This window comes from Crotalus tigris, unplaced genomic scaffold (genome assembly GCF_016545835.1).
Source record: "Crotalus tigris isolate CLP2741 ecotype Arizona unplaced genomic scaffold, ASM1654583v1 scf7180000017611.44802233496:7321179, whole genome shotgun sequence".
Taxonomy (NCBI): Eukaryota; Metazoa; Chordata; class Lepidosauria; order Squamata; family Viperidae; genus Crotalus; species Crotalus tigris.
This window is the reverse complement of record NW_024096511.1, coordinates 4271285-4292055: the sequence shown is the minus strand read 5'-3', so window position 1 is coordinate 4292055 and position 20771 is coordinate 4271285. Positions and strand designations below refer to the sequence as shown.

The window sequence follows — 20771 nt, the reverse complement described above, 5'->3', positions numbered from 1 at the left end:
ATCCTAATCTATAAACATTTCTTCCCTGCTAAATAATACAGGAACCGAAAATAAAATTCTACAAAAGTCATTCTTTTACATACTACAATGTTCATACAGGATCCTTGCTGGGGATAGAGCCTTACAGATACATAAAATCAACACTTGGCCTTATCCACCTCTGAACAAAGTCACGTGACAAACCACAACAGCTTGTTGTAAGTTTTGACTCCCACAGGCCCATCTTTCTAGAACCAGCTAATATCATGGGCAAGGTTAAAGCTGTGCGGTCATATACCTACAGTACTGTTATTTAAGTGTTTGTGTGTCCATCAAAAAAGGTTTTAGCATGTCTCTTGATAGGTTGAATTTCCATGGCGAGTTGACAGGAAAGCACATTTTTTCCTGAATATTGGGGAAGGGGATCCTAACAGTAAAAACAATTTGTTAATGAAATTAATTGCCCAGAACTAGAATGGATGACCATTCCCCAAATATATTGAAGTAGAAGTTAAATAGCAGCATGTCAGGAATGCTTTATTTTGAATTATTGCACTGAGTAGGGTGCCACTTCTGCCTCAATGATTCTAAATAATCTGGTAAGGACAAATAAACCACCCGATTTTGACCTTTGTAACTAAGCAGAGTTTAATAGCCTTACCAATATTTCCTCCTACTTCATGTAAAAACAACTCTTCTTTCTTCAAACCTTGTACATTTCCACTGGCAAAATAAAAGTTAAGAAAATGATCAGTCATTATCCCAAATAATTTCCAACTGAAAGCTTACTAGTGTGCACCAGAAAATGGCCTGCTGGCTCAGAGTTTGCAAGTGCACTAAAATTATTTCTTCCCATCTGTTAACTTACTGCAATAACATATCACACTTGAATGATTATGGGAAAAGAAGCTGTTTGCTACCTTGAATTACAAGAGAGGAAAATCAGCTGAAAAAAATATCCATATATTCACAAAGAAGTAATCATTCTGCCTTTTTTTTTTTTTTGAAAAAAAAAACCTGGGATATTTTATTGCCACCTTTTGTCTGGATATCACTATTTAACACAAATGCAATTAATTTGTATTCATGTTTATTTACATACTTCCAGCATTATAGTATATGTTCTGAAATTGTTTTGAGAAATTGAATGGGCAAGTCATCTTTTATACTTTCAATTCAGGTAGACCTCACTTAATGACTGCCTCATTTAATGACCTTTGAAGTTAGGTGAAGTATCCCTGCAGTCACATGATCCGCAATTGATGGGTATCTACAACGGTCACGTGATTGCCATTTGCACATTTACAGCCAACTTTCAACAAGCAGAATCAATAGAGATGGCAAGTTAGAGTCACATATAGTAAAATTGCAAGTTATAGTCACATATGTCACACTTAAAGACCCCAGAGGGTTCATTTAATGACCATGGCCAAAGTGAGGTTGTAAGTCTGTCGCAGGCTGATGATGTCTCACTTAATGACTATGTCACTTAGCAACAGAATTGCCAGTCCCAGTTGTGATCATTAAGCAAGAATCAACCTGTACCTCAGGGCTACCTATATACATGCCAGATTTTATGCTAAAGCCAGCTTGGCTGCCTTGTTTCAGAAATGAAGCAGATCATCCACTTCTATTTGACAAAACCAACAATGGAACTGCATATTTAAATCCTGGAGAGCAGATTATTTATACTCTTGAGAATCTTGTAATGCTTCAGGTTATGGAGCAATTTAAAGATCTAAGAGACACTAGAAATGAATACTGTATATTCACGAGAGCAACCTGACACCCTGCGATGAAGTAACTCTTCCATAAAATAAGGAGTGCAGATCAAAAGATCCCACTGCATGTAAAGAGGGAGCCAAGGTCTTTCGCATGTTTCCCAGGAGAAAAGCAGAGCATTATTGGGGATTCCACAGTCCCCTTTAAAAGTGTGGGTATCAACAGGCCAGGGCAAGAAGGAAAGTCTCCTGTTTCTATAGTGCAGTGTTTCCCAAACTTGACAATTTTAAGGCATGTGGACTTCAACTCCCAGAATTCCACAGCCAGCATTGCTGGCTGTGGAATTCTGGGAGTTGAAGTCCTCATGCCTTAAAATTGTCAAGTTTGGGAAACACTGCTATAGTGGAACGTCTGGATTCAAATGCCTGCATGAACTCATCACAAGTGAAAATTAATTCAAAATCTGTTTTGCATTGGCACAATTATTCTTAAGGGGTTAAAAAAAAATCTCCTTTCTATCTCAGCCTCCTCTTTTCATTAATACTATGTAGAAAAAAACAGCTCAGCAACATTGGTGCAATTCTTCAGCCAGGTAACACTTTAAATATAGATGAGGTCCTACAGTGGATATCTTGGTGATTCCTTCCACATGCAGTGCCAACCGACCATACGGCTGTTGGTTTTTTAAAAAAGTTTCTTTTCATTGATTTTTTTCCCCCCTTACTTGCAAGGTCAGTCACTGATCCTCTGGAGAAAATCCATTACCTCCGTCCATCCCCTCCTGTGGCAGAATTCAAAGTTAACATTTCATAAAATGGCAGGCTTGGTAGACAGAGAGAGAAAGGCAGACAGGCTTGTACCTTTTCTGGCTGAGGAACCTGGCAATGATATCACCAGCTTTTAGCTCTCCCGTCAGTTGAATTGCCATGGAAACTTTGGAAAGATGAGGTGCTTGAACCCGTATTACTCCCTCTGGAATATCGGCCTGCAATACAATAATGAAATTGGAACACAGCACCTTGTAGCTGGCTTTGGGAAGGTTTTCCAAATCTGTGCGGAATGAATGAGCAAACTGGCAGATTGAATGCTCAAATCTGGCATTTTGTCCTGTGAAAAGCAGAAGCTATCTGTTTCCTCATCTATGGTGCAATTTACCAAAATTCAAATATTTTTAAATTCTCTTTTTCAGAACAATGGGACATACTTGTTCACAGATAGGATGATGGATTTTTAACCACCAATTTACAAGCTACATGTTAGGAACCTGCATTTGAGCTAACTCATTTATATATTCATAAGATCCTGTTCTGTAATGAAGGGGGGGAACCCTTCATTTTAGAATATTACACTCTTAAAAAGCACTTGTGGATCAAGTTTTAATTTTCTAACCAAATGCCATTTCCCCTTCTGATAAGAGTATAATAATTCCAAAATATCCAAGTGTGTGATTTCAAATTTCATATTCAGAAAGAGGTTATCTTATATTCCAGTATAAAAGAAACCCATTGTTTAAATTTCAACATGTGCCACACAGCATTTTATACAAATGTTAAGATATAGGGCATAACTCTAACGAATCACTGCGCACTACTTTCAGCCTGGTTCCGCATGTCAGAATGTGAAAGCAAGCATTGGAACAGGTGTAAGCTAGATATTTTAATGATTTAAAGATGTAGGTAGTCTTTGAGTTACAGCAGTAATTGGGACTGGAATATCCTACTCAGAAATTCCACTAAGCGATATAGTTGTACAACACAGTGTCACGTGATGCATTGCTAGGCAACAGCAAAGCCAGCGGTCCCCACTGCTGTCATTAACTGAATCCCACTGGTTGTTAGGCAAGGACCCATCCCAATCCAAGTCATTCCATCCCAGCCTCACGCCTTGTAAGATAAGGGATTGCTTACACTTCACAGCTACCTATTTCTCCCCATCTCTGCCCTTTGGTCACTTTGTACTCTATTGTCTCTGTCCTGCTGGCCCCTCTGCCCTATGCTCAGCTCACTCTATCACCCATCCAGCCCTTGCTGCCCTGCACTTGCTCGCCCTGCCATCCCACCGGCCCTGCCGCCCCCAGGTCAATGTAGCCATCTTTTTCCCACAGCTGAGATGCGCCAGGCTTGGTCCTCTTTCTCTTCTATTTGGAAGTGGCACAAGCAGCCTTGGGGGGAAAATCCTGGCACAACCAGCAGCTCCCTTGCATAGGGCCAGGCCAGGTGTTCCTCACTGGCATCAGAAGAAATAAGGCTTGGCACTATGGTGCCGTGGTGGCTGGCCACAGGATGGGGCTTGAGGCAGCATTTCTCAGCAGTGGTAGCTCTGGAGCTGAAGTAGAGCAAAGGCCCCAGCCTCTATTACAGCCCTGTTGCCACCACCACTAAGTACTACTATGCAGAGAGGCCAAAAGGGCAGAAATGGAAGAGGGAGGAGGGGGAGATAGACAGGTAGGAAGCGTTGAGGTATTCCTAAGACTGTAAATGCAGGCAGGTTGCTAAGTGCCAGAATTGTGATCCTATGATCACAGAGGCATTAGCAGCAGCCATAACTTTGGAGACTGGGTGTAAGTACCATTCATTAAGCACCTCCATAACTTTGAACAGTTGCTGAATGAATGGTTGTAACTTGAGAACTACCTATATAGGAAAACAGAAATGTTATTACAAAATAGAAGGAATGCAGAGAACAGAAGTCAAAACATGGAATTTCAAGTTGTCTTTGAATTAAGAGTAAGGAATTCAATAACAGAATCATAAGTTTCAAACAACAGAGAAACATGCAAATTTACATTATGTCCAAGTAAGTGTCTTTCTCTTACCTGGATGGGCCAACTTTGAGTTGCCAAGACCCCTGCCTAATACATTTTAGGAAAGAGGGAGCTGAAAAAAGGAGAGATGATGCAAAGGGGGTAGGACCAGAACATGTAGACATGGAGAGTTAGGATTGCTGCCAGGTTTTCTCTTAAATTGGGAGAATTTTTGAAAAAATTAAGCAAACTTTTAATAATAATTGAAGACCACAGTTGGGGGCCATAAAATAGCTATGTAACTGGGGCTATCAGGTATCCACTCCTGCTCTGAGTCCACAGAATCAAAAATGACTATTTCCATCACAATGAAAGACTAATTTGTTTTCAATAGAAAAAAAATGCTTAATTCTAAATGTGTCCACAAGATGGCTCCAATCCACTAAGATTGTAAATATTCAGTTAGAAAATGTGGATTAATCGAAAGAAAATCTATATTCAGAAAAATAAATATTTGCAATATTTATTTTTAGATTTGGCTGGTTTTCTGTTATACATCATGTTAAGGGCATGTTGATATTTTAACAGATATCATTATCTAAAGCTATCCAGATTTTTTTTTAAAAGTATATATTCTAGCAACAGTTTTGATTTTTAAAGATGACTGAACAGCTAAAGAAAATTGAAGTTTGCTTAGAACAGGGGTATCAAACTCAATTTCACTGAGGGCCGCATCAGCATTGCGGTTGCCCTTGGGGGGCCGGATAGGTGTGGCCAGAGTAGGTGCGGCCTACTGGGTGGGCGTGGATGGAGTGGGTGTGGCCTACTGGGTGGACATGGCCAGTTCTACATTGTTCGCGTCAAGGGTGGCTGTGGGGGCCTGGGCAGGAGTGGGACAGATCTGAGGGTCTCTGGCAGAAGGGGGTGGGACCAGGGCAAGCGCCAAGGCATGGTCCATTTCTTCATCCCTCACAAAGGGTGACACCTCCCCAGCATGCACCCAGGAGGCTGGGCCGACACGGCAGGGGCTGATTCCTCGCTGTTTCTAGAAGGCCTTGTGGAGCTAAGACTAAATGCGTTTCAGCATAGATGGCCACCACAAAATTGTACATTGGCTCCCAGCCAGCCTGGGCCAGGGCCACGGCAGCAGGGGCCGTTGTCTCACTATTTCAGGATGGCTTCGTGGGCCACATGAAACCACTTCGCGGGCCGCAACCGGTCCCCAGGCCTTGTGTTTGACATGTCTGGCTTAGAACATACAGTATGTTTGCAATGACTATATTTTAAGTATTTAACACTGTTTTATTTTGAGACTGTACTAATAGTTTAATCTTTAAGCCCAATAGCATGGTTGAGCAATAAAAAGACTCATTGTGTCCTGGGTAGCTGTATAATTCTTTCAGGTACAAGCAGATTATACCAGCATTTCCCCAATTTCATAACTTCCAAATGTGCCAGTAGTACAACTGCTCACAATGTAAGGATTAGTTTCTCTTCTTTGTTCAGGTTAGGGTGGCGATTTGAATTCTAAAAATTGTAAGAAAGTGCACAGGTATGACTGAGAGATTTCCAGTTAAGAGCAACCACAATCAAGCAATTTTCCTACAGGCAACTTCTACAGTTAAATACATGAGATACAACTTTTTTTGCTTTGGAGGGTCTAGTCCAGGGGTCCTCAACCTTGGCAACTTTAAAGACTTGTGGACTTCAACTCCCATAATTCCTCAACCAGCAAAGCTTAAAGTTGCTAAGGTTGAGGACCCCTGGTCTCGTCCACCTAAAGTGGGAACTGTGGACTTTTGTTAAAAGGTGTTTGCTCACATCATTGCCGCTCTTTTGATCGCCGATACTTTTATCTTGCTTCTCATGTTTTTCTCGATCGTAGGCCATTTTTTTCAGAAGTTTCCTCATGGCTTTGTCCTTTCGCTCCTTTTTCTGACTTTCAGCGTTCTGCTTTCTTACTTGGTTCACAAGAAACGTAGGAATCTATGCAGACAGACAGCATGTTTTATTGCAACATTACTATTGCTCCCTTAAGACACTGGTAAACATCTGTTGGAAGCTTTCCAATAACAAAGCAACTAAAATGAACAACAGATGCATTTATGTTCAGTACCAGGGAAGTTTCCTGTTTAAAACAAAATGTATTATTTCAGGATCAAATTGCTACACACTCAGTGGAGTGATATATATTCTATCTTAAGTACAAAGAGTCTGCCTTGTGCCTCTAACCAACAGCCTCGGTTCCAGATGCCATGATATCTTAAACAATTGCACCTGGCCTTTCTGTGCAAGTCACAGTTCCACAAAAAAAGCTAATACAATCCTGGGTTGTATGAACAGAGGCACAGAATCAAGATCACACAAAGTATTAGTACCGCTTTATAAAATCCTAGTAAGACCACACCTGGAATACTGCAGCCAATCATATCACAAAAAAGACGTTTAGAGTTTGGAAAAAAAATCAGGGAAGAGCAACTAAGATGATCAAAGGCCTAGAAACTAATACATACGAAAAACAGCTGCGGGACTTGGGCTTGGCTAGTCTAAAGAAAAGAAGAAATAGGGAAGACATGATAGCAGTATTCCAGTATTTGAGGGGCTGCCACTAAAAAGAGGGGGTCACGTTATTCTCCAAAGCACCAGATGGCAGGACAAGAAACAATAGTTGGAAACTGATCAAAGAGAGAAGCAACCTGGAATTAAGGAGAAACTTCCTGACAGTGAGGACAATTAACCAGTGGAACAGCTTGCCTTCAGAAATCGTGGGCGCTCCATCACTGGAGATTTTTAAGAAGAGACTAGACTGTCATTTTCTGAAATAGTGTAAGTTCTTCTGTTTGAGCAGGGGGCTGGACTAGAAGACCTCCAAGGTCCCATCCAGCTCTATTCTATTCTAAATCTCAACTGCAACTACTCCCATCATGATGAAACTCAATAAAAAAATATCTCATAAGCAAAAGGATTCAGTCACTGACTATCTTTTCTTAAACAGCTTTACATGAGTATATTTCTAGAAAGAAAAATGTGATTGTTTTCATCAAGGACTATGTATAAAGTATGCTAAATTCAATTAATAAGGTTATCGTTTCCTGTGAAAAACAAAACAGTTTACAAAGTTGGAAGAATTGTGTGAAGAAAGAATAATCAAATTAAAGAACCCAGTGCATAATAACTTATTTTGTAAATATTTCCAGGAGGGAAATATATTATGCATTAAATAAAACTGGATTATTTTTTTTCTGGATTGTTGATTAATATGGTAACAAATAAAACCAACCTGTTTCTAAAGTTGGATGGACATTCATTTGGTCTTTGTATAAATAAATAAAAATGGCATCTTTTCCCTCAAACTCACATATAATTAATACAGCATTTATAGAATTTTAAAAGGAACTGCATTGTCTCCAAGACAGAAAAATGGTGGCCCACTACTTCTGTGACGATTCTTTCAGAGTAACGCTCACTTTTTAACAAAAGCAAACTTACAGTCCAAAGAAGATTCTGGTATTTAATCATAAAGCGCATGACATTTGCTGTCCCAGCTGCCATAACAAACTCGCTTTGTTCTGTGGGCTTGGCACCCAAACCATGAAACATGAAGAGGTTTGGAGCCATAACCATGGCAACATTCTTGAGGTTCATCTTGTTTTTATCTCGAAGATCGATCACTCTTTGAAGAAATTCAAGCAGCACCTAAAAACAAGAGCACCATTTCAAAAGTAGCTATATGAATAATCTTTGCATTCAAGTAGCCTATTTAAAAAAGATGGCTAATTGCATCTATGAAGTGCATCACGTACACTTCTTTGGTGGTGTAACTATGTGATGCCCAAAATCAATATCAAGTGTTTAACTATTTTAGTAATATGACAAACAGAGGGACTAAAGTAGCTTTTATTTTAGAGGATATATGGGTTAACCAATCACAGCAATTGTCACGCTATCAGATTGTCCCATTTTTATTTATGTCGGCCTTGCAATGCCTATGTGCTTGCCAATTATTCTGCTGCAGTCTGAAGCCCTTGGGTGAATTATACAAAAAAAAAATGGCAACTAGAATGCAGGGCCATTTTAATATAACTTCCCCCACCTCATCCCACAACTCAGTGCAGGAAATACATGCTGGAACTATCCTTTTAAGATGGGGTTGTCTATCCTCTACTACAAGAGAATGGAAAGAAAAAAAATTACCACCTTTTAAGATAATTGGTTCTATCTTGTCCTTCTTGATTACTTCTTTTGTAGGCAAAAAATACCAGGTTAGTTTCTTTTTTTGTTCACTGAATTTCCATATTCCAAACTGAACATCTTAATTTTATGTCTCCAAAATCATTCTGATCCCAACTGAACAACATGCAGCAGACCTGGCTGCTCAGAACATGTAGTCTTTTTTTTTTTTAATTTAACCAGCAAACTTTTATTCTGGAATCATCAATTACCAATTGTAATACTTAAAAATAAGACCAACAGTCTAACCTTGAGTGTATCTCTATTTCCCTCTGGGAGAAGAAGAATCAAAAGATTCAGTGCTTGAAGCTGATGTTTCTTGGTTGGAAGCTCTGCCAAGGAAATGTGCAAGCATATCAATTTTGGAATGATTTTGTATTTTCCTCAATGACATTACAGGACACGAAATTATATAATTAACCTTACTGAAATGCTGTGAAAGATTCAAATTATGGCAATAGATTGACAAAAGCTCCATATTCATGTTTTTCATGACTCAACTACCAAGCGATTTAAGAGATCTCAAATAATGGCAACCTCTTTTAGCTATTTTGTTTTTATGGGGCAATACTTCCTTGATATAAAAATATGTGATAAAAGAGAACACCTTCCCAGATGTATCTACCATTTATGCATATGAATTGGAGGGAGTTTATGATACTCAGTGAAATACAGCGGTATTTCCTAAGCAAATTATTAGCATTAATACATACCAAATAAGTTATGATGTGGGTCCAGGAATACCAAATTTCTGCATGATTGCTAAACTATCAGCAATGGAGCCAACAGCAATGCTGTTATCAGCAATGCTCATGATGCTTAAATTTTTCTCAGCATATATTTTGTTTAATATTTTTATGTACTGTATAACCTAGCTTTCAGGATAGAAACTAAGCAAATTTGAAAATACGCACAGTAAATTCCCTTACCAATTACAGAAAATATCTACATGTACAAACAATGAGGATAACCATGAAGTTCTGAAAACCAGTCATGCAGACAGAGGAAATCAGATATAAATCAACCTTAAAACACTCTTACTCATTGCTTTTTTCCCCACAGTATAGATTATGTATATTCTAAGTCTGACAGAATGGTGCAGATGTTTTAGAGATTAATGTAAACAAATAACTATGTCTTAATACAAATTACTCAGTGTCTCCCTTTAATTCACTGAAGGAGCTAATATAACAAATGCCGATAAGGCAATAAAAAGATAGCATCTATAGCTGAAACTAACATGTAACTCTAGAAATAAAAAGATCCTGCCACACCCAGCTTCCTCATTTGTTAATAATTCTCAACATACTACCAAAATAACTCATGATTTTCCCATGAAGTGTAGATCTCAAACAGATTCAGAAATTAGGTACTGTATATAATTTTGTGGATCTGGAATTTGCAGAAAGCATCTTTAGCAAATCTCGACTTACTCTGAGTTAGCCAACTGCTGAGAGCAGAGAACCTCAGCCAATCAACATCCTCTTTCAAACTGGCCAAGACTATGCTGTCTCTAGAGCAGTGGTTCTCAACCTTTCTAATGCCGCCACCCCATAATACAGTTCCCCATGTTGTGGTGACCCCCAACCACTTATACATCACCGGGTGCCAGGGGCATGGCCAAAGAAAAGGGAAAATAATGGCGGACAACCTTGTTTGGCGACCCCCGTGAAATGGTCGTTTGACCCCAAATTGGGTCCCGACCCACAGGTTGAGAACCACTGCTCTAGAGCTTCCAGTCTTCTGTGAATATTAATTAACTTTAGTTCTCAAAAAAAGCAAATCAAATCTGTCCTTAATAGAAGAGAATGTATGTAGCACAGGATTGAACTGTGGAATCCTTGGTGTAACAGCCCAAACTCCCACAAGTGAAGCTGAGTAAGAATATTATTTAGATGAGCACAGACATGAAAATGAAGTAACCAGAAAAAGAAAACAGACCATCTATACCAGGCATGTCAAACTGCCGGCCCACAGGCCGGAAGCGTCATGCCGAAACCATGCCCACCCCATTGCTGGCAATGAGAAGACATCACGTGACATCGCAAGTTTGACATGCCTGATCTATACTATACATCTTCCAACAAAATGGATACCCATGCAACCTCATGAAAAAGTGCTTAACGCTACCATACATCAAAAGCATCTCAGAAATAACCAACAGGCAATTACAACTGTACAGCATCACTGTAACAGACAACTAACTAAAGTTCTTCAAAACATCTTAAGTAAACCAAAAGATATGGTAGCCTAAAAATTAAAAACAGGCATCATCTACATTCTTCAACATACAATGTAAGGATTGTAACATCCACTTTGTAGGACAGATGGGCAGAAGACTACCAGAGTACATACAAGAACACCAAGTAGCAATCAGAAGACACAATGAAAAGTCCTTAATATCACAACACAACAGACTAAACAATAGCATTTTAGACCAAGCTAAATCCCAAAATGCTAGGAAATTCCTAGAAGCTTGGTATTCAGACAAATCAGCCATTAACAGACACATAGAAATAAACCATATTTACACAGCATTCAAAAGAGACTTAAAAGAGCTAAGAAAAAAACAAAAACATCAGAATATCTCCTCTCCAGCAATCAACATCCAGATATGCATGGATTAACACTGAACAATCAAGCAATAAACAATAATCTAGTCAAGGAAGCAAGGAGAAAACAACACCCCCACCAACCTTGTCAAGGCATGTTACTGCCTATAAACATAGACTAAACTTCTTTCTAGCACTGAAGATGTTACCTAGTCAGGTAATGAAATATCTGCCAGCAAATAATCAAGCTCAAAGAGCACTAAAAATTCCACAAATCTGTTTCTAGTTTCCCCTAACCCAACATATTCCATGCATTTATCCACATTAATTTGTGTAAATTTCTCTAACAATTTCCTATAGAGATGGTTGCAAAGAGTGAATAAAAATATTACCCTTGGAAGCCCAAAATCTTCTGTTGATCATAGTGCCAGATAAACTTTGTAAACAACATTCTAGCAAACATTGGAAAGTGTGTTATCCCACAAATCCCAAGAGAATTGCATGGCAATAAACAGTATGAGAATGCCATTATCCAAAACTGCACTGAAGGGCTTTGTCCCTAATTAGGCTGAGGAAAGCACTAAATGGGAGGAGAGGCAAAATTCTCTCCAATGGGAAAAAATACCCACAAATACAAGATGAACTCATTGGAATGTGGATTCCAGCTTCCTTTGAACCTCCTTCTCTGGAGGGAGGAAAAAAATGCAAACAGATTTCCAGTGCTAGTAACTGAAGTATCTGGAAAATCATATCACATTAGTTGTAGACTGTGAACAAGGCTCAGCAATCGACAAGGGTACATGTAACCAAAAGAAGGGGTGGGAGGAAAAATCACTATGGAATTGCTCAAAGCCTACAGCTGCCTCATCTTAACTTTTTCTTAAAAGATTTATCATTTTCAAAAGGGACCTAAATGGCCTCCTACAGGAAGTGTAAGAATATCTTATGACTCCCCAGCAACTGATAACTACAACAACCCTCAGCAGCCCCAGCCAACATACATTTTGGCAATAGGTGCTGGGATCTGTAATTCTGTATTATTTCCAAGAATTTATAATGTAGCACATTTTGTATTGCAATAAATTATCATTGCAATTACACTTTGCAAATGCCCCTGCCTATTCTATACTAACCAGTAAGGAGCATTTATGAATAGAGATAATTCTGTGCATCTGTTTCCAGATGTAGGGAGTTCTTTGTTTTGTTTTGCTGCTATTTCATGGGACAGTTAATGTTCTTTGATTGAAGGGCACTCCCTAATTCAGCAGAGGCTCCTTACAGTAGAATGAGGAGAAAGATCATTTATGATGATTCCTCCTTCTGGAAGCTCCTAACTTTGCCTGTTAATCTGCTCCAGAGAGCTGGGGTCAATTTGGGATGTGGTACTGGACTTTCAGAGGAAAAGGAACAAATAATCAGAAGTCTCTTACTACTGGCTTACTGATCTCTTACATCATTCTCCTGGCTTCGAAGCCTATTCATTCAGTGGACATTTAGAAACTAGAAATCTGAGACCTATATTCAATAAAGATTAACTGCACACAGTAGGTTTCGGTGGTTGCCCAATCTATGCATCTCATAGGCTGAGCTGAGCCCTGTTTATCCTGTATGCTCAGCATGTGACTCTGCATAATCTCCTAACAGTAACCCCCCCCCAAATCTACTTACTCTGCACATCCTGGAAAGCCTTAAGGTACTCCACAGTGAATAAGGGTTGTGGCAATTCTCGGATGAAGAATTTTAGAAGGCTGGCTGCATCGTGCTGTTTGACACTGTCCCAGTTGAAAGTCCCTTCGTAAAATTTTGATTCTAGCTCTTGGCAAAGGTTCTATGTGACACAGGAGAAAGAAACGCAGGTGCTGAGGGTAGCATTTCATATTTAAAAATATTGTAGTTTACAACCTTCATGGAAAAAACAGCGCATAAAATCTAACCAACTGTGTCATTTTCCTCCCTCTTATACATCAGTGTACCACTATACTTCCCAGGATTTTTCAAACATTGCACTAAAAATATGTATGTTGTGATTTTTGTGTATGCAATGCCATATGCATCAAAAGACTGGATTTTCATTTCAACCATAGTTCATTTGTCTTTTCTTCTTCACAGTAATAGTGTCCATAAGAAGAGGTTGTCCAAAAATCCTTTTAGTTAGCAGCAACAACAACAAAACACACACATATCCTGTTTTGAAATTTAAAAACAATTATGTGGAGATACTTCTGAATTCATTCCTTAAAATTTCAAATAATTAAAATGTGGATGTATTTTGGTTCTACTCTAGAACAGGGGTGGTCAACAGGCCACATTCTCTTAGATGTATCTTCTGCAACGCTACCCAGCAAGCAAGTTATGGGTGGGACCAGAAAAATAGCATCTATACAAGGGAAGTTTAAATCTACAAGATAGTAGGTACGGCATCAATATCAAAAGTCCACTGCACATACAACAGGAACAAGACTTTGAAATGCCTGACTACAGATGTTGACACAGTTTTTGGAGATACTGCTGGTCCCTATCTTTTTTTCTAACTCTTCTTAAGACTTCCAGTTCCCTTTTTCAGCCCAAGCTCATTTTATGTTTGTGACATTCTGCTCCAAGCAGCAGCAGATGTCTTGCAGAAGGCTTTTGATCTTAGCCCAAAGGCCATATATACAGTTTTCCATCCTTGGGGCATTTGCAAAAATGCCTGTCTGAAGCCCTAACAATCAAAACAGATAATCCATTGGGACAAGATGGAGCAATGCTCCAGCTTGATATAAAACACCTTTCTATGTTATGAAGACCAGTACCTCAATTATATTACCTGTCTTCTTTATCCCAGATCAAATCCTCCTCTGACAATATTTTACAAGGGATTTGGATATAATTTGGGTAGCCTAAGAGAAGTAACTTCTGCCTGATGTCTCCTTTTTTAATATGTTGTCTCAAAGCTACTTGCTGATCCTCCCTCAAAGCACTGCATAAAATGCACATTTCATATCTTGTTTTAGTTCAGCCATTTTCCAAGTCGACAAGAATCCATTTCTCACCCCCTTAGATTGTGCATGTATTTCTAAATTGCGTAACCTACTTGTCCAATTTGCAGCTTTTGTTTCAAGTTCACATTTTATGAATTTTAGAAAGCTACAGAAATAAAATTGGTTTCAAAATATGACAGAGGATGATGAGTTATTAGAAAAGCAGTAATAAAACAACTGCAAAAACCTTGTGTACCCAGGGAGAAAGCAACAGTACAGAGGACAACATCTAAGTAAATGACAGGGAATTGATTTCTTCAGCGCCACTCCTTAATTTAATTCAGAAACATCTTTAAAGTAATTTTATATATTTGTGTGCTTGTGTGTGTGTATGTGTGAATGTAGATGTATAGTCTTGATTTTCATATAAAATCTATAATTTTGAACAAGTCAGTTCTGAAAGTCATAAAATAAATTTTGACAAGCAGACAATCTGTTCTATAGCTTCTATCCACCTCTATTATGTCATTTAGAATGAATAGGTAAAAGTTACAAGTTGATGGAAAGATCTGAGTTTGAATCTTGCTACTGAGCACACCTTCTCAAATATAAACAAAGAACAGAACACTGGTAGAGAACACAGCACTATTTTCCTAAGCTGAAGGGCCATTTTACCTTTACTCTAGCAGCAACTCCTGGTATTCGAAGCAATCCTTCTGTTTCCAGTTTTCCCTCTTCTATCTGAGAAATGAGCTGAACATAAAAATGGAAAACAGCTCAAGAAGCAGACATATCATGAAACAGTAAAAAGATTGTTATTGTCATAACAATTTCAACATATATGCCTCCCTTATTTCATGCTCTTTTTTTTCAATACCACAACTACAGGATGTCTTTAGGCTAAAAAGACATATGTGTTATTATTGTAACACATGTGCATAAAATGACATTTATCCAGAATCAATTTGGAGAAGAGCTAATACCTCACCCACCTCACATCAGGGAATATGGACTTTATTCATTGATTTCTGAAATTCATATCCTGCTTTCTGCTTTGGCCTCCTTCCCATTCCTGACTCAGGTAAAATAATTTATTGGGATGGAGTAGAGATCTGTTTGCATAGATATTAATCAATGAAAAAAAATTATATGCAGAAGAGAATCTCAGTTCATACGTACTCAATCAAATGCATTTAGTCAAGTGCACAACAGGTTTGCTCCATGAGACTTCTTGCTAATGATGGCTTGAGTGCAGAATTTTTATCTTTACGTATTAGCCCAGGGTGGATATAAAATATAAAATATTTACACAGAGACAGTAAGAGTATTGCCCAGCTTACATTAGTTCTGGATATTGCATCTAACTTGATGCCAGTTTACAAATTTCTTCTTCGTTTCATTTATACCTGCCAGAATCAATCAGCTACTGCCAAATGCATGATGAAACAGGTATGTTTTCATTGCCTTGAGGAATGTGTTATTACCATATACAGCTCCAGGGAAAGCATATGGCAAAAAAATGGAGGCCGAGAGAGAAGATCACAATTTGCCCAAGATCCATATAATTCAGGGAAATGGGACTGCCAATAGGCCCCTTGAGGTACCCAAACCAACTAAGACAAGGCAGTGTATGATGTAACCTGGTGCTAGACCATGTATGGCTTTGTAGTAGCAGCCAACTTTGAATTAGGCCTGGAGATTGTTAATAGTTCATGCAGTGATACCAAAATCCATGTGACTCTGCAGTGGTGAGGTGATCCTGCCAGCAGTCTAATCGCTGCATTTGGATCAATTGCAACTTCTGAATTTTTCTCAACAATTGTCCTATAAGAGTACACTGCAGTAATCTAATCACATAGTGTTTAAGTCAGTGGTTCTCAACCTGTGGGTCGGGACCCCATTTGGGGTTGAACGACCATTTCACAGGGGTCGCCAAACAACGCAGTCCGCCATTTTTTTCCCCTTTTCCTTAGCTGTGCTATTCCCTTTTATTCTATTGGCTTTTGAAAGCCAATAGAATAGACTCTCTTGAATAGAGTCTAATTCTATTGGCTTTCAAAAGCCAATAGGAATTGTCCAGTCTGTCTCTGCCCTGCTGAGCCCGCCAAAAGCCCCAGTCTGCAAACGGTGCTGCACCAGTTGAGTAGTCCTCGACTTACGACCGCTTGGGGGTCGCGGCATTAAAAAGGTTGAAAACCACTGGTCTAAGTTGTATTATGATCACCAGGACACCATGGTCCAGGCAGGACTACAATTGGTGCAGTAGCCTAAGCTGGGCAAAGGTCCCTTCCCCCTCATTTCCCTTTGCTATTTAAGCAAGATGAGGGACCCCACTTTTCTCCACTCTTTTATTCTACAAAGGTTAAGAAACATGCATGTGATTTTGGTTTAATCTGAAAAATTCTGGCAAAATCGTTCTCAGATAAGACACAATTCTTTGTAATAATAACTGATGATTGTGTGAGCATACAAGAAAAGAAGATAAGAATAAGAATAACTTGTTTAACTTGCCCACTGATCTACAGAGAGCAGAAAGAATTTTATCAAGGCATCAGACATAAAAAGGGAAGATGCCATACTTAATAAAAATATTATGCTAGATAATAAAATATTAGCTTTTTTAAAAAAAAATCAGTATTACATGGAGTATCTTTCAGGACTCAATCCCAAAGCTCAAGAAGTAGAGTGAAAGAACACCAGTCAGCCTACTTACTTTTTGAAAGATAAATGGTGTCCGGATACTTGGAAGTCTCTTTTGATCATGTTCTAGCAAAACCAAGAGTGGAACACCAAAAAGACCAGATTCTGTATAAAAGAGTGGGGGAAAGGATTCATAAAGTGGTAATATGAAAGCATTTTAAAATAATATTTTCTTTTTATTTTCAAAAGTTATTTTTAGTACAGTCCCATTACAAAATGGTCATTTATCAGGACTAAAGCCCACTAAACATGCCATTAAAGAGAAGATAAACTTATTTTCTGAAAATATTCAGGAAAAATACTCCACATATAAACACAGGCAAAAGGCTAAGAAGGAAGAGAAAAAAAAATCCTTAATTAGAATTAAGCATGGACTATCATTTGAAATACATAAACAACATTGCTTTTTTTTGTACATCAGAATATATGAAGTTATTTATATACATTGAAGTATCATTGATACTATTAACAAGGTTTGTATCCAATTCTGTCCATCTGCTGATTTTCCTGAAGCTTTTCCATGTATCTACCAAGGTGGGTAGGTCAGCATAAATAAAAGTCAGGAACAAGTGAAGAGAGAAGTTTCTTAAGTAGAAATCAGTAATACAAATCTCCAAAGCTAAACACTGATCATTATTAACAAAAAAATCCTATACTTACTTATTATGAAACACACTATAACTATAACAAGGGGAAAACATTTTAGAAACATTCCTAAAATGTGTTACTAGAGTTATTTTCTGCAAGTGGATGAAAATCACACGTACTCAGATATCTCTCTCTCTGCGCGGCTTTTAGTTATTTAGTTCCAACCTGGCATCTCTACTGAACTACTTCCTGCATATTTTGGCACAGGAAACTATTTAACTGATAAACATTTTCCTCGTTTTAATCTATGTAATCTATCATTTCAAAATTAATTTTGTATTTCTTTTTAACAAAACATTGCATTTAAAAAATTATTGAACACTGCCTTGAAATTCAAATTGAGGTAGAATAATCATACACGAGTGCACACAAACAGAGGTGTACACACACACACACACACACACACACACATTCATTCAGGCAGACTGAATCAAGTTGATCGGATAATGGATAAAATTTATTTTAATCCACCTGTCTCTGCAGGTGTACATCAACATATGAGACTAAATAAAAGATACAAAAATAAAAAAAATCTAAGAAGACAAAGTTAGAAAATAGCGAAACTCATAGAAGTTATGAAAAAAACTGCTTTTTTTCCTCCTTCAATCTTTTGATTTTCCTTTTAAAATTAATTTCATGGCTGTTTCAAGCTGCAATCTTATAGCCTCAGGTCACTGGTAAAGGAGGATGCCATCAGATTTGGGTATGTTGGCCATCAGATGAAAGGCAAGGTGAAGTCATATGACTCGCCTTGGAAGACTCTGAAACTGTGGTATCCAAACTTCTCTTAAACCATCCACTATATATCCCTGACATACAGAAAATTGAAATTAACTCTGGAGAACTCAAATGATGACTTCAACATTGAGTAAGCATTTCTAGATACATGCTGCCTACAGGCATACAATCTCTTTTCTAAATTGGTATTTTGTAATAGGGGGCACGGCGGCTCAGCACTTAAAGACGCTGAGCTTGTCAGCTGGAAAGTTGAGAGCTCAGGTTCAAGACCCAAGTGCTGTGTGACGGGGTGGAGCTCCTGTTACTTGCCTCAGCTCCAGCCCAACTAAAAGTTCGAAAACATGCAAATGCTAGCCACATGACCACAGAAGTGTTTTCAGACAATGCTGGTTTCTTCAGCTAAGAAACAGAGATGAGCATTGCCCCCTAGAATCAGATACAACTGGATAGGGGAAACCTTTACATTTATCTTGTAATAGTGAAGGGTCTGCATATCCCAATGAGGGTCTAACAAAAGGTAACTAGGCCACAATACATTCATGCAGTATTTGTGTTGTTATGTATCATCAATGAATTTTCTGTTCTAAAACTTCCAAGTGCTAAGCCTTTCAGATGGTTATTTCATCCCAGCCTGATGAGCTCAGCCATAAGGGACTGCTCTCAGCAATCAAAAAGTCCTTCCTGAGAAACTTTCAAAGCTTCTGAAGACTAGAAACTGTTTGAAGAAAGTGTGAATATAAAAAAGGGGGAATGGGGAAGCAAGAGAGCATAAAGAGCCAGCTTACAGAACAGATTAATTACAGAGTGATCATCCAGATGGGTTTCAGGCAGAAAACATCAATTTATGCCAACAACAACTATAAAACATTACTTCCTCCATCTTGAGGATATTTACTATTTAATGCAGAGCTTCAGTGTCATATTGCAGCCTACCTGTCTGATCCAGCTATGGTTAAGTACATAGCTGATTAACCATATTTAACACTACAGTGGAAATCAGCAGAATATAAATGTGCTTATCTCAGCCAAGGTTTTCCACCAACTAGCACCTTAGCCTTGCATATGGTAGATGGGAAAAAAAGTAAATATCTCCCTCAACTCGTTAAGCAAGTGCCACTTTGCTTTTCTGGTAGTGAGGAAAATATTTGCCATTGCACATGACATTGCACAGTACTCCGTTCTTATTTCTAAGTGTATACGCAATACAAACTAACCTTATCTCATTATTCCCCTCCATTGACAATGTTTACAAATTAAAATACTCAAATAGGTATCCGAACACGCATTTTGCAAAACAAACCAAAACCAAAAATTCAACACACTCACCTTTCACTTTAATTTTTGCTGCTTTTTGTGGTTTCAGTTCAATTCCAAGTATGTCAAAAAGAGCAGTCAGTTCAATCAGGGCCAACGCATGGATTTTCTTCATATCCTGAGGTGCAAGATCTCCAATTTTTGTTGTACCTGTTTTGTCCTTCGGAAATCTGAAGTTCTGTTTAAATGTAGGTAATGCAGTTATGTGAACCCTCAGTGTTAACAATTTCATTAAAAAAAAAAAAACCCAAGAAACACTAGAACTAAATCTACATTTCTAGAAGCGCAACGGGCATGGCTTTAGGCAAAAGTATTTATTCTTTTGGGGCACTGCCTCGAACAGGTGAGGGCCTTGAAAGTGGCAGAGAATTTCTCTGTCTGGAAGCCCATCTGAAGTTAGGAAATCTGAACAGAAGTCATTCTTGTGTTTGCTTAAATGAAAATACACTCTTGGTGCAAAAGTGGAGCACTTCAGAGCTGCCATGGGAATGCATCATGGTCAGAAAAAGGAAAAATGGGAATCCTGCTTTAAAAACATTGCTGTCTTGAAGAGAACTACAATTTTGGGGGAAGAATGCCTGTTTTTTTTTTAATTATAGTACACGTATTTCATAAATTTCTGATCAGAAACTTCCCTTCCCTTTGTTCCCACTATTTATAATTTAACTGGAGTCAATTATGCAACCTGGAACAATTAAAGTTAAGTAATAACCTTTGAGCAGATTTGTGGTGAATTTAGCATCCTACAGGTTGTTTAGCAACTTTACATATTTTATAATTCTAAAACCACCGTCCTCTTCCAATGACAGGCTGAGGAAGCAAGATGCAAGTATTTTTTCCCCCAGTCTGAGTTGGATACATGTACTATAAGTACTGTAAGTAGAAAGGACAATACAGTAGGAATCAGCTTTCTATCTGGTCTCAAACCTTCTCTGTCCAAAAGCCCTGGGAAAATTGAAATCAGTAAGATACAGCTGGCAAGAAAAACAAAAATGCAAACATCAGCAATAGATTATTTCTTTTCAGTGCTTTTTGTTCAGTTGTGCATTTTTGTTCAGTTGTGCATTCAGTTGTGCATTTTCAGTGCTTTTTGTTCAGTTGTGCATTTATTTTTACCTCCTTTCCTATTCTTTATAGAGAAAATCTATCTATGTGGTCACTAAGATTCGACAATGACCCCATGGG

The 20771-nt window shown here is 38.3% G+C and overlaps 1 protein-coding gene across 3 annotated transcripts in view; it reads right to left on the bottom strand.

Moving 5' to 3' along the window:
• ARHGAP18 (Rho GTPase activating protein 18) overlaps nucleotides 1-20771 on the bottom strand; it is an 87438-nt gene that overhangs the window by 2834 nt on the left and 63833 nt on the right. For all 3 annotated transcript variants that reach the window (XM_039324618.1, XM_039324609.1, XM_039324628.1), the window contains exons 6-14: nucleotides 19599-19764; nucleotides 16900-16991; nucleotides 14862-14939; nucleotides 12895-13054; nucleotides 8924-9006; nucleotides 7934-8140; nucleotides 6266-6430; nucleotides 2562-2686; nucleotides 641-702 (exon numbers count right to left, since the gene is read on the bottom strand). In XM_039324618.1, coding sequence (XP_039180552.1) covers nucleotides 641-702; nucleotides 2562-2686; nucleotides 6266-6430; nucleotides 7934-8140; nucleotides 8924-9006; nucleotides 12895-13054; nucleotides 14862-14939; nucleotides 16900-16991; nucleotides 19599-19764 — 1138 coding nt within the window. The remainder of the gene's footprint in view (nucleotides 1-640; nucleotides 703-2561; nucleotides 2687-6265; nucleotides 6431-7933; nucleotides 8141-8923; nucleotides 9007-12894; nucleotides 13055-14861; nucleotides 14940-16899; nucleotides 16992-19598; nucleotides 19765-20771) is intronic.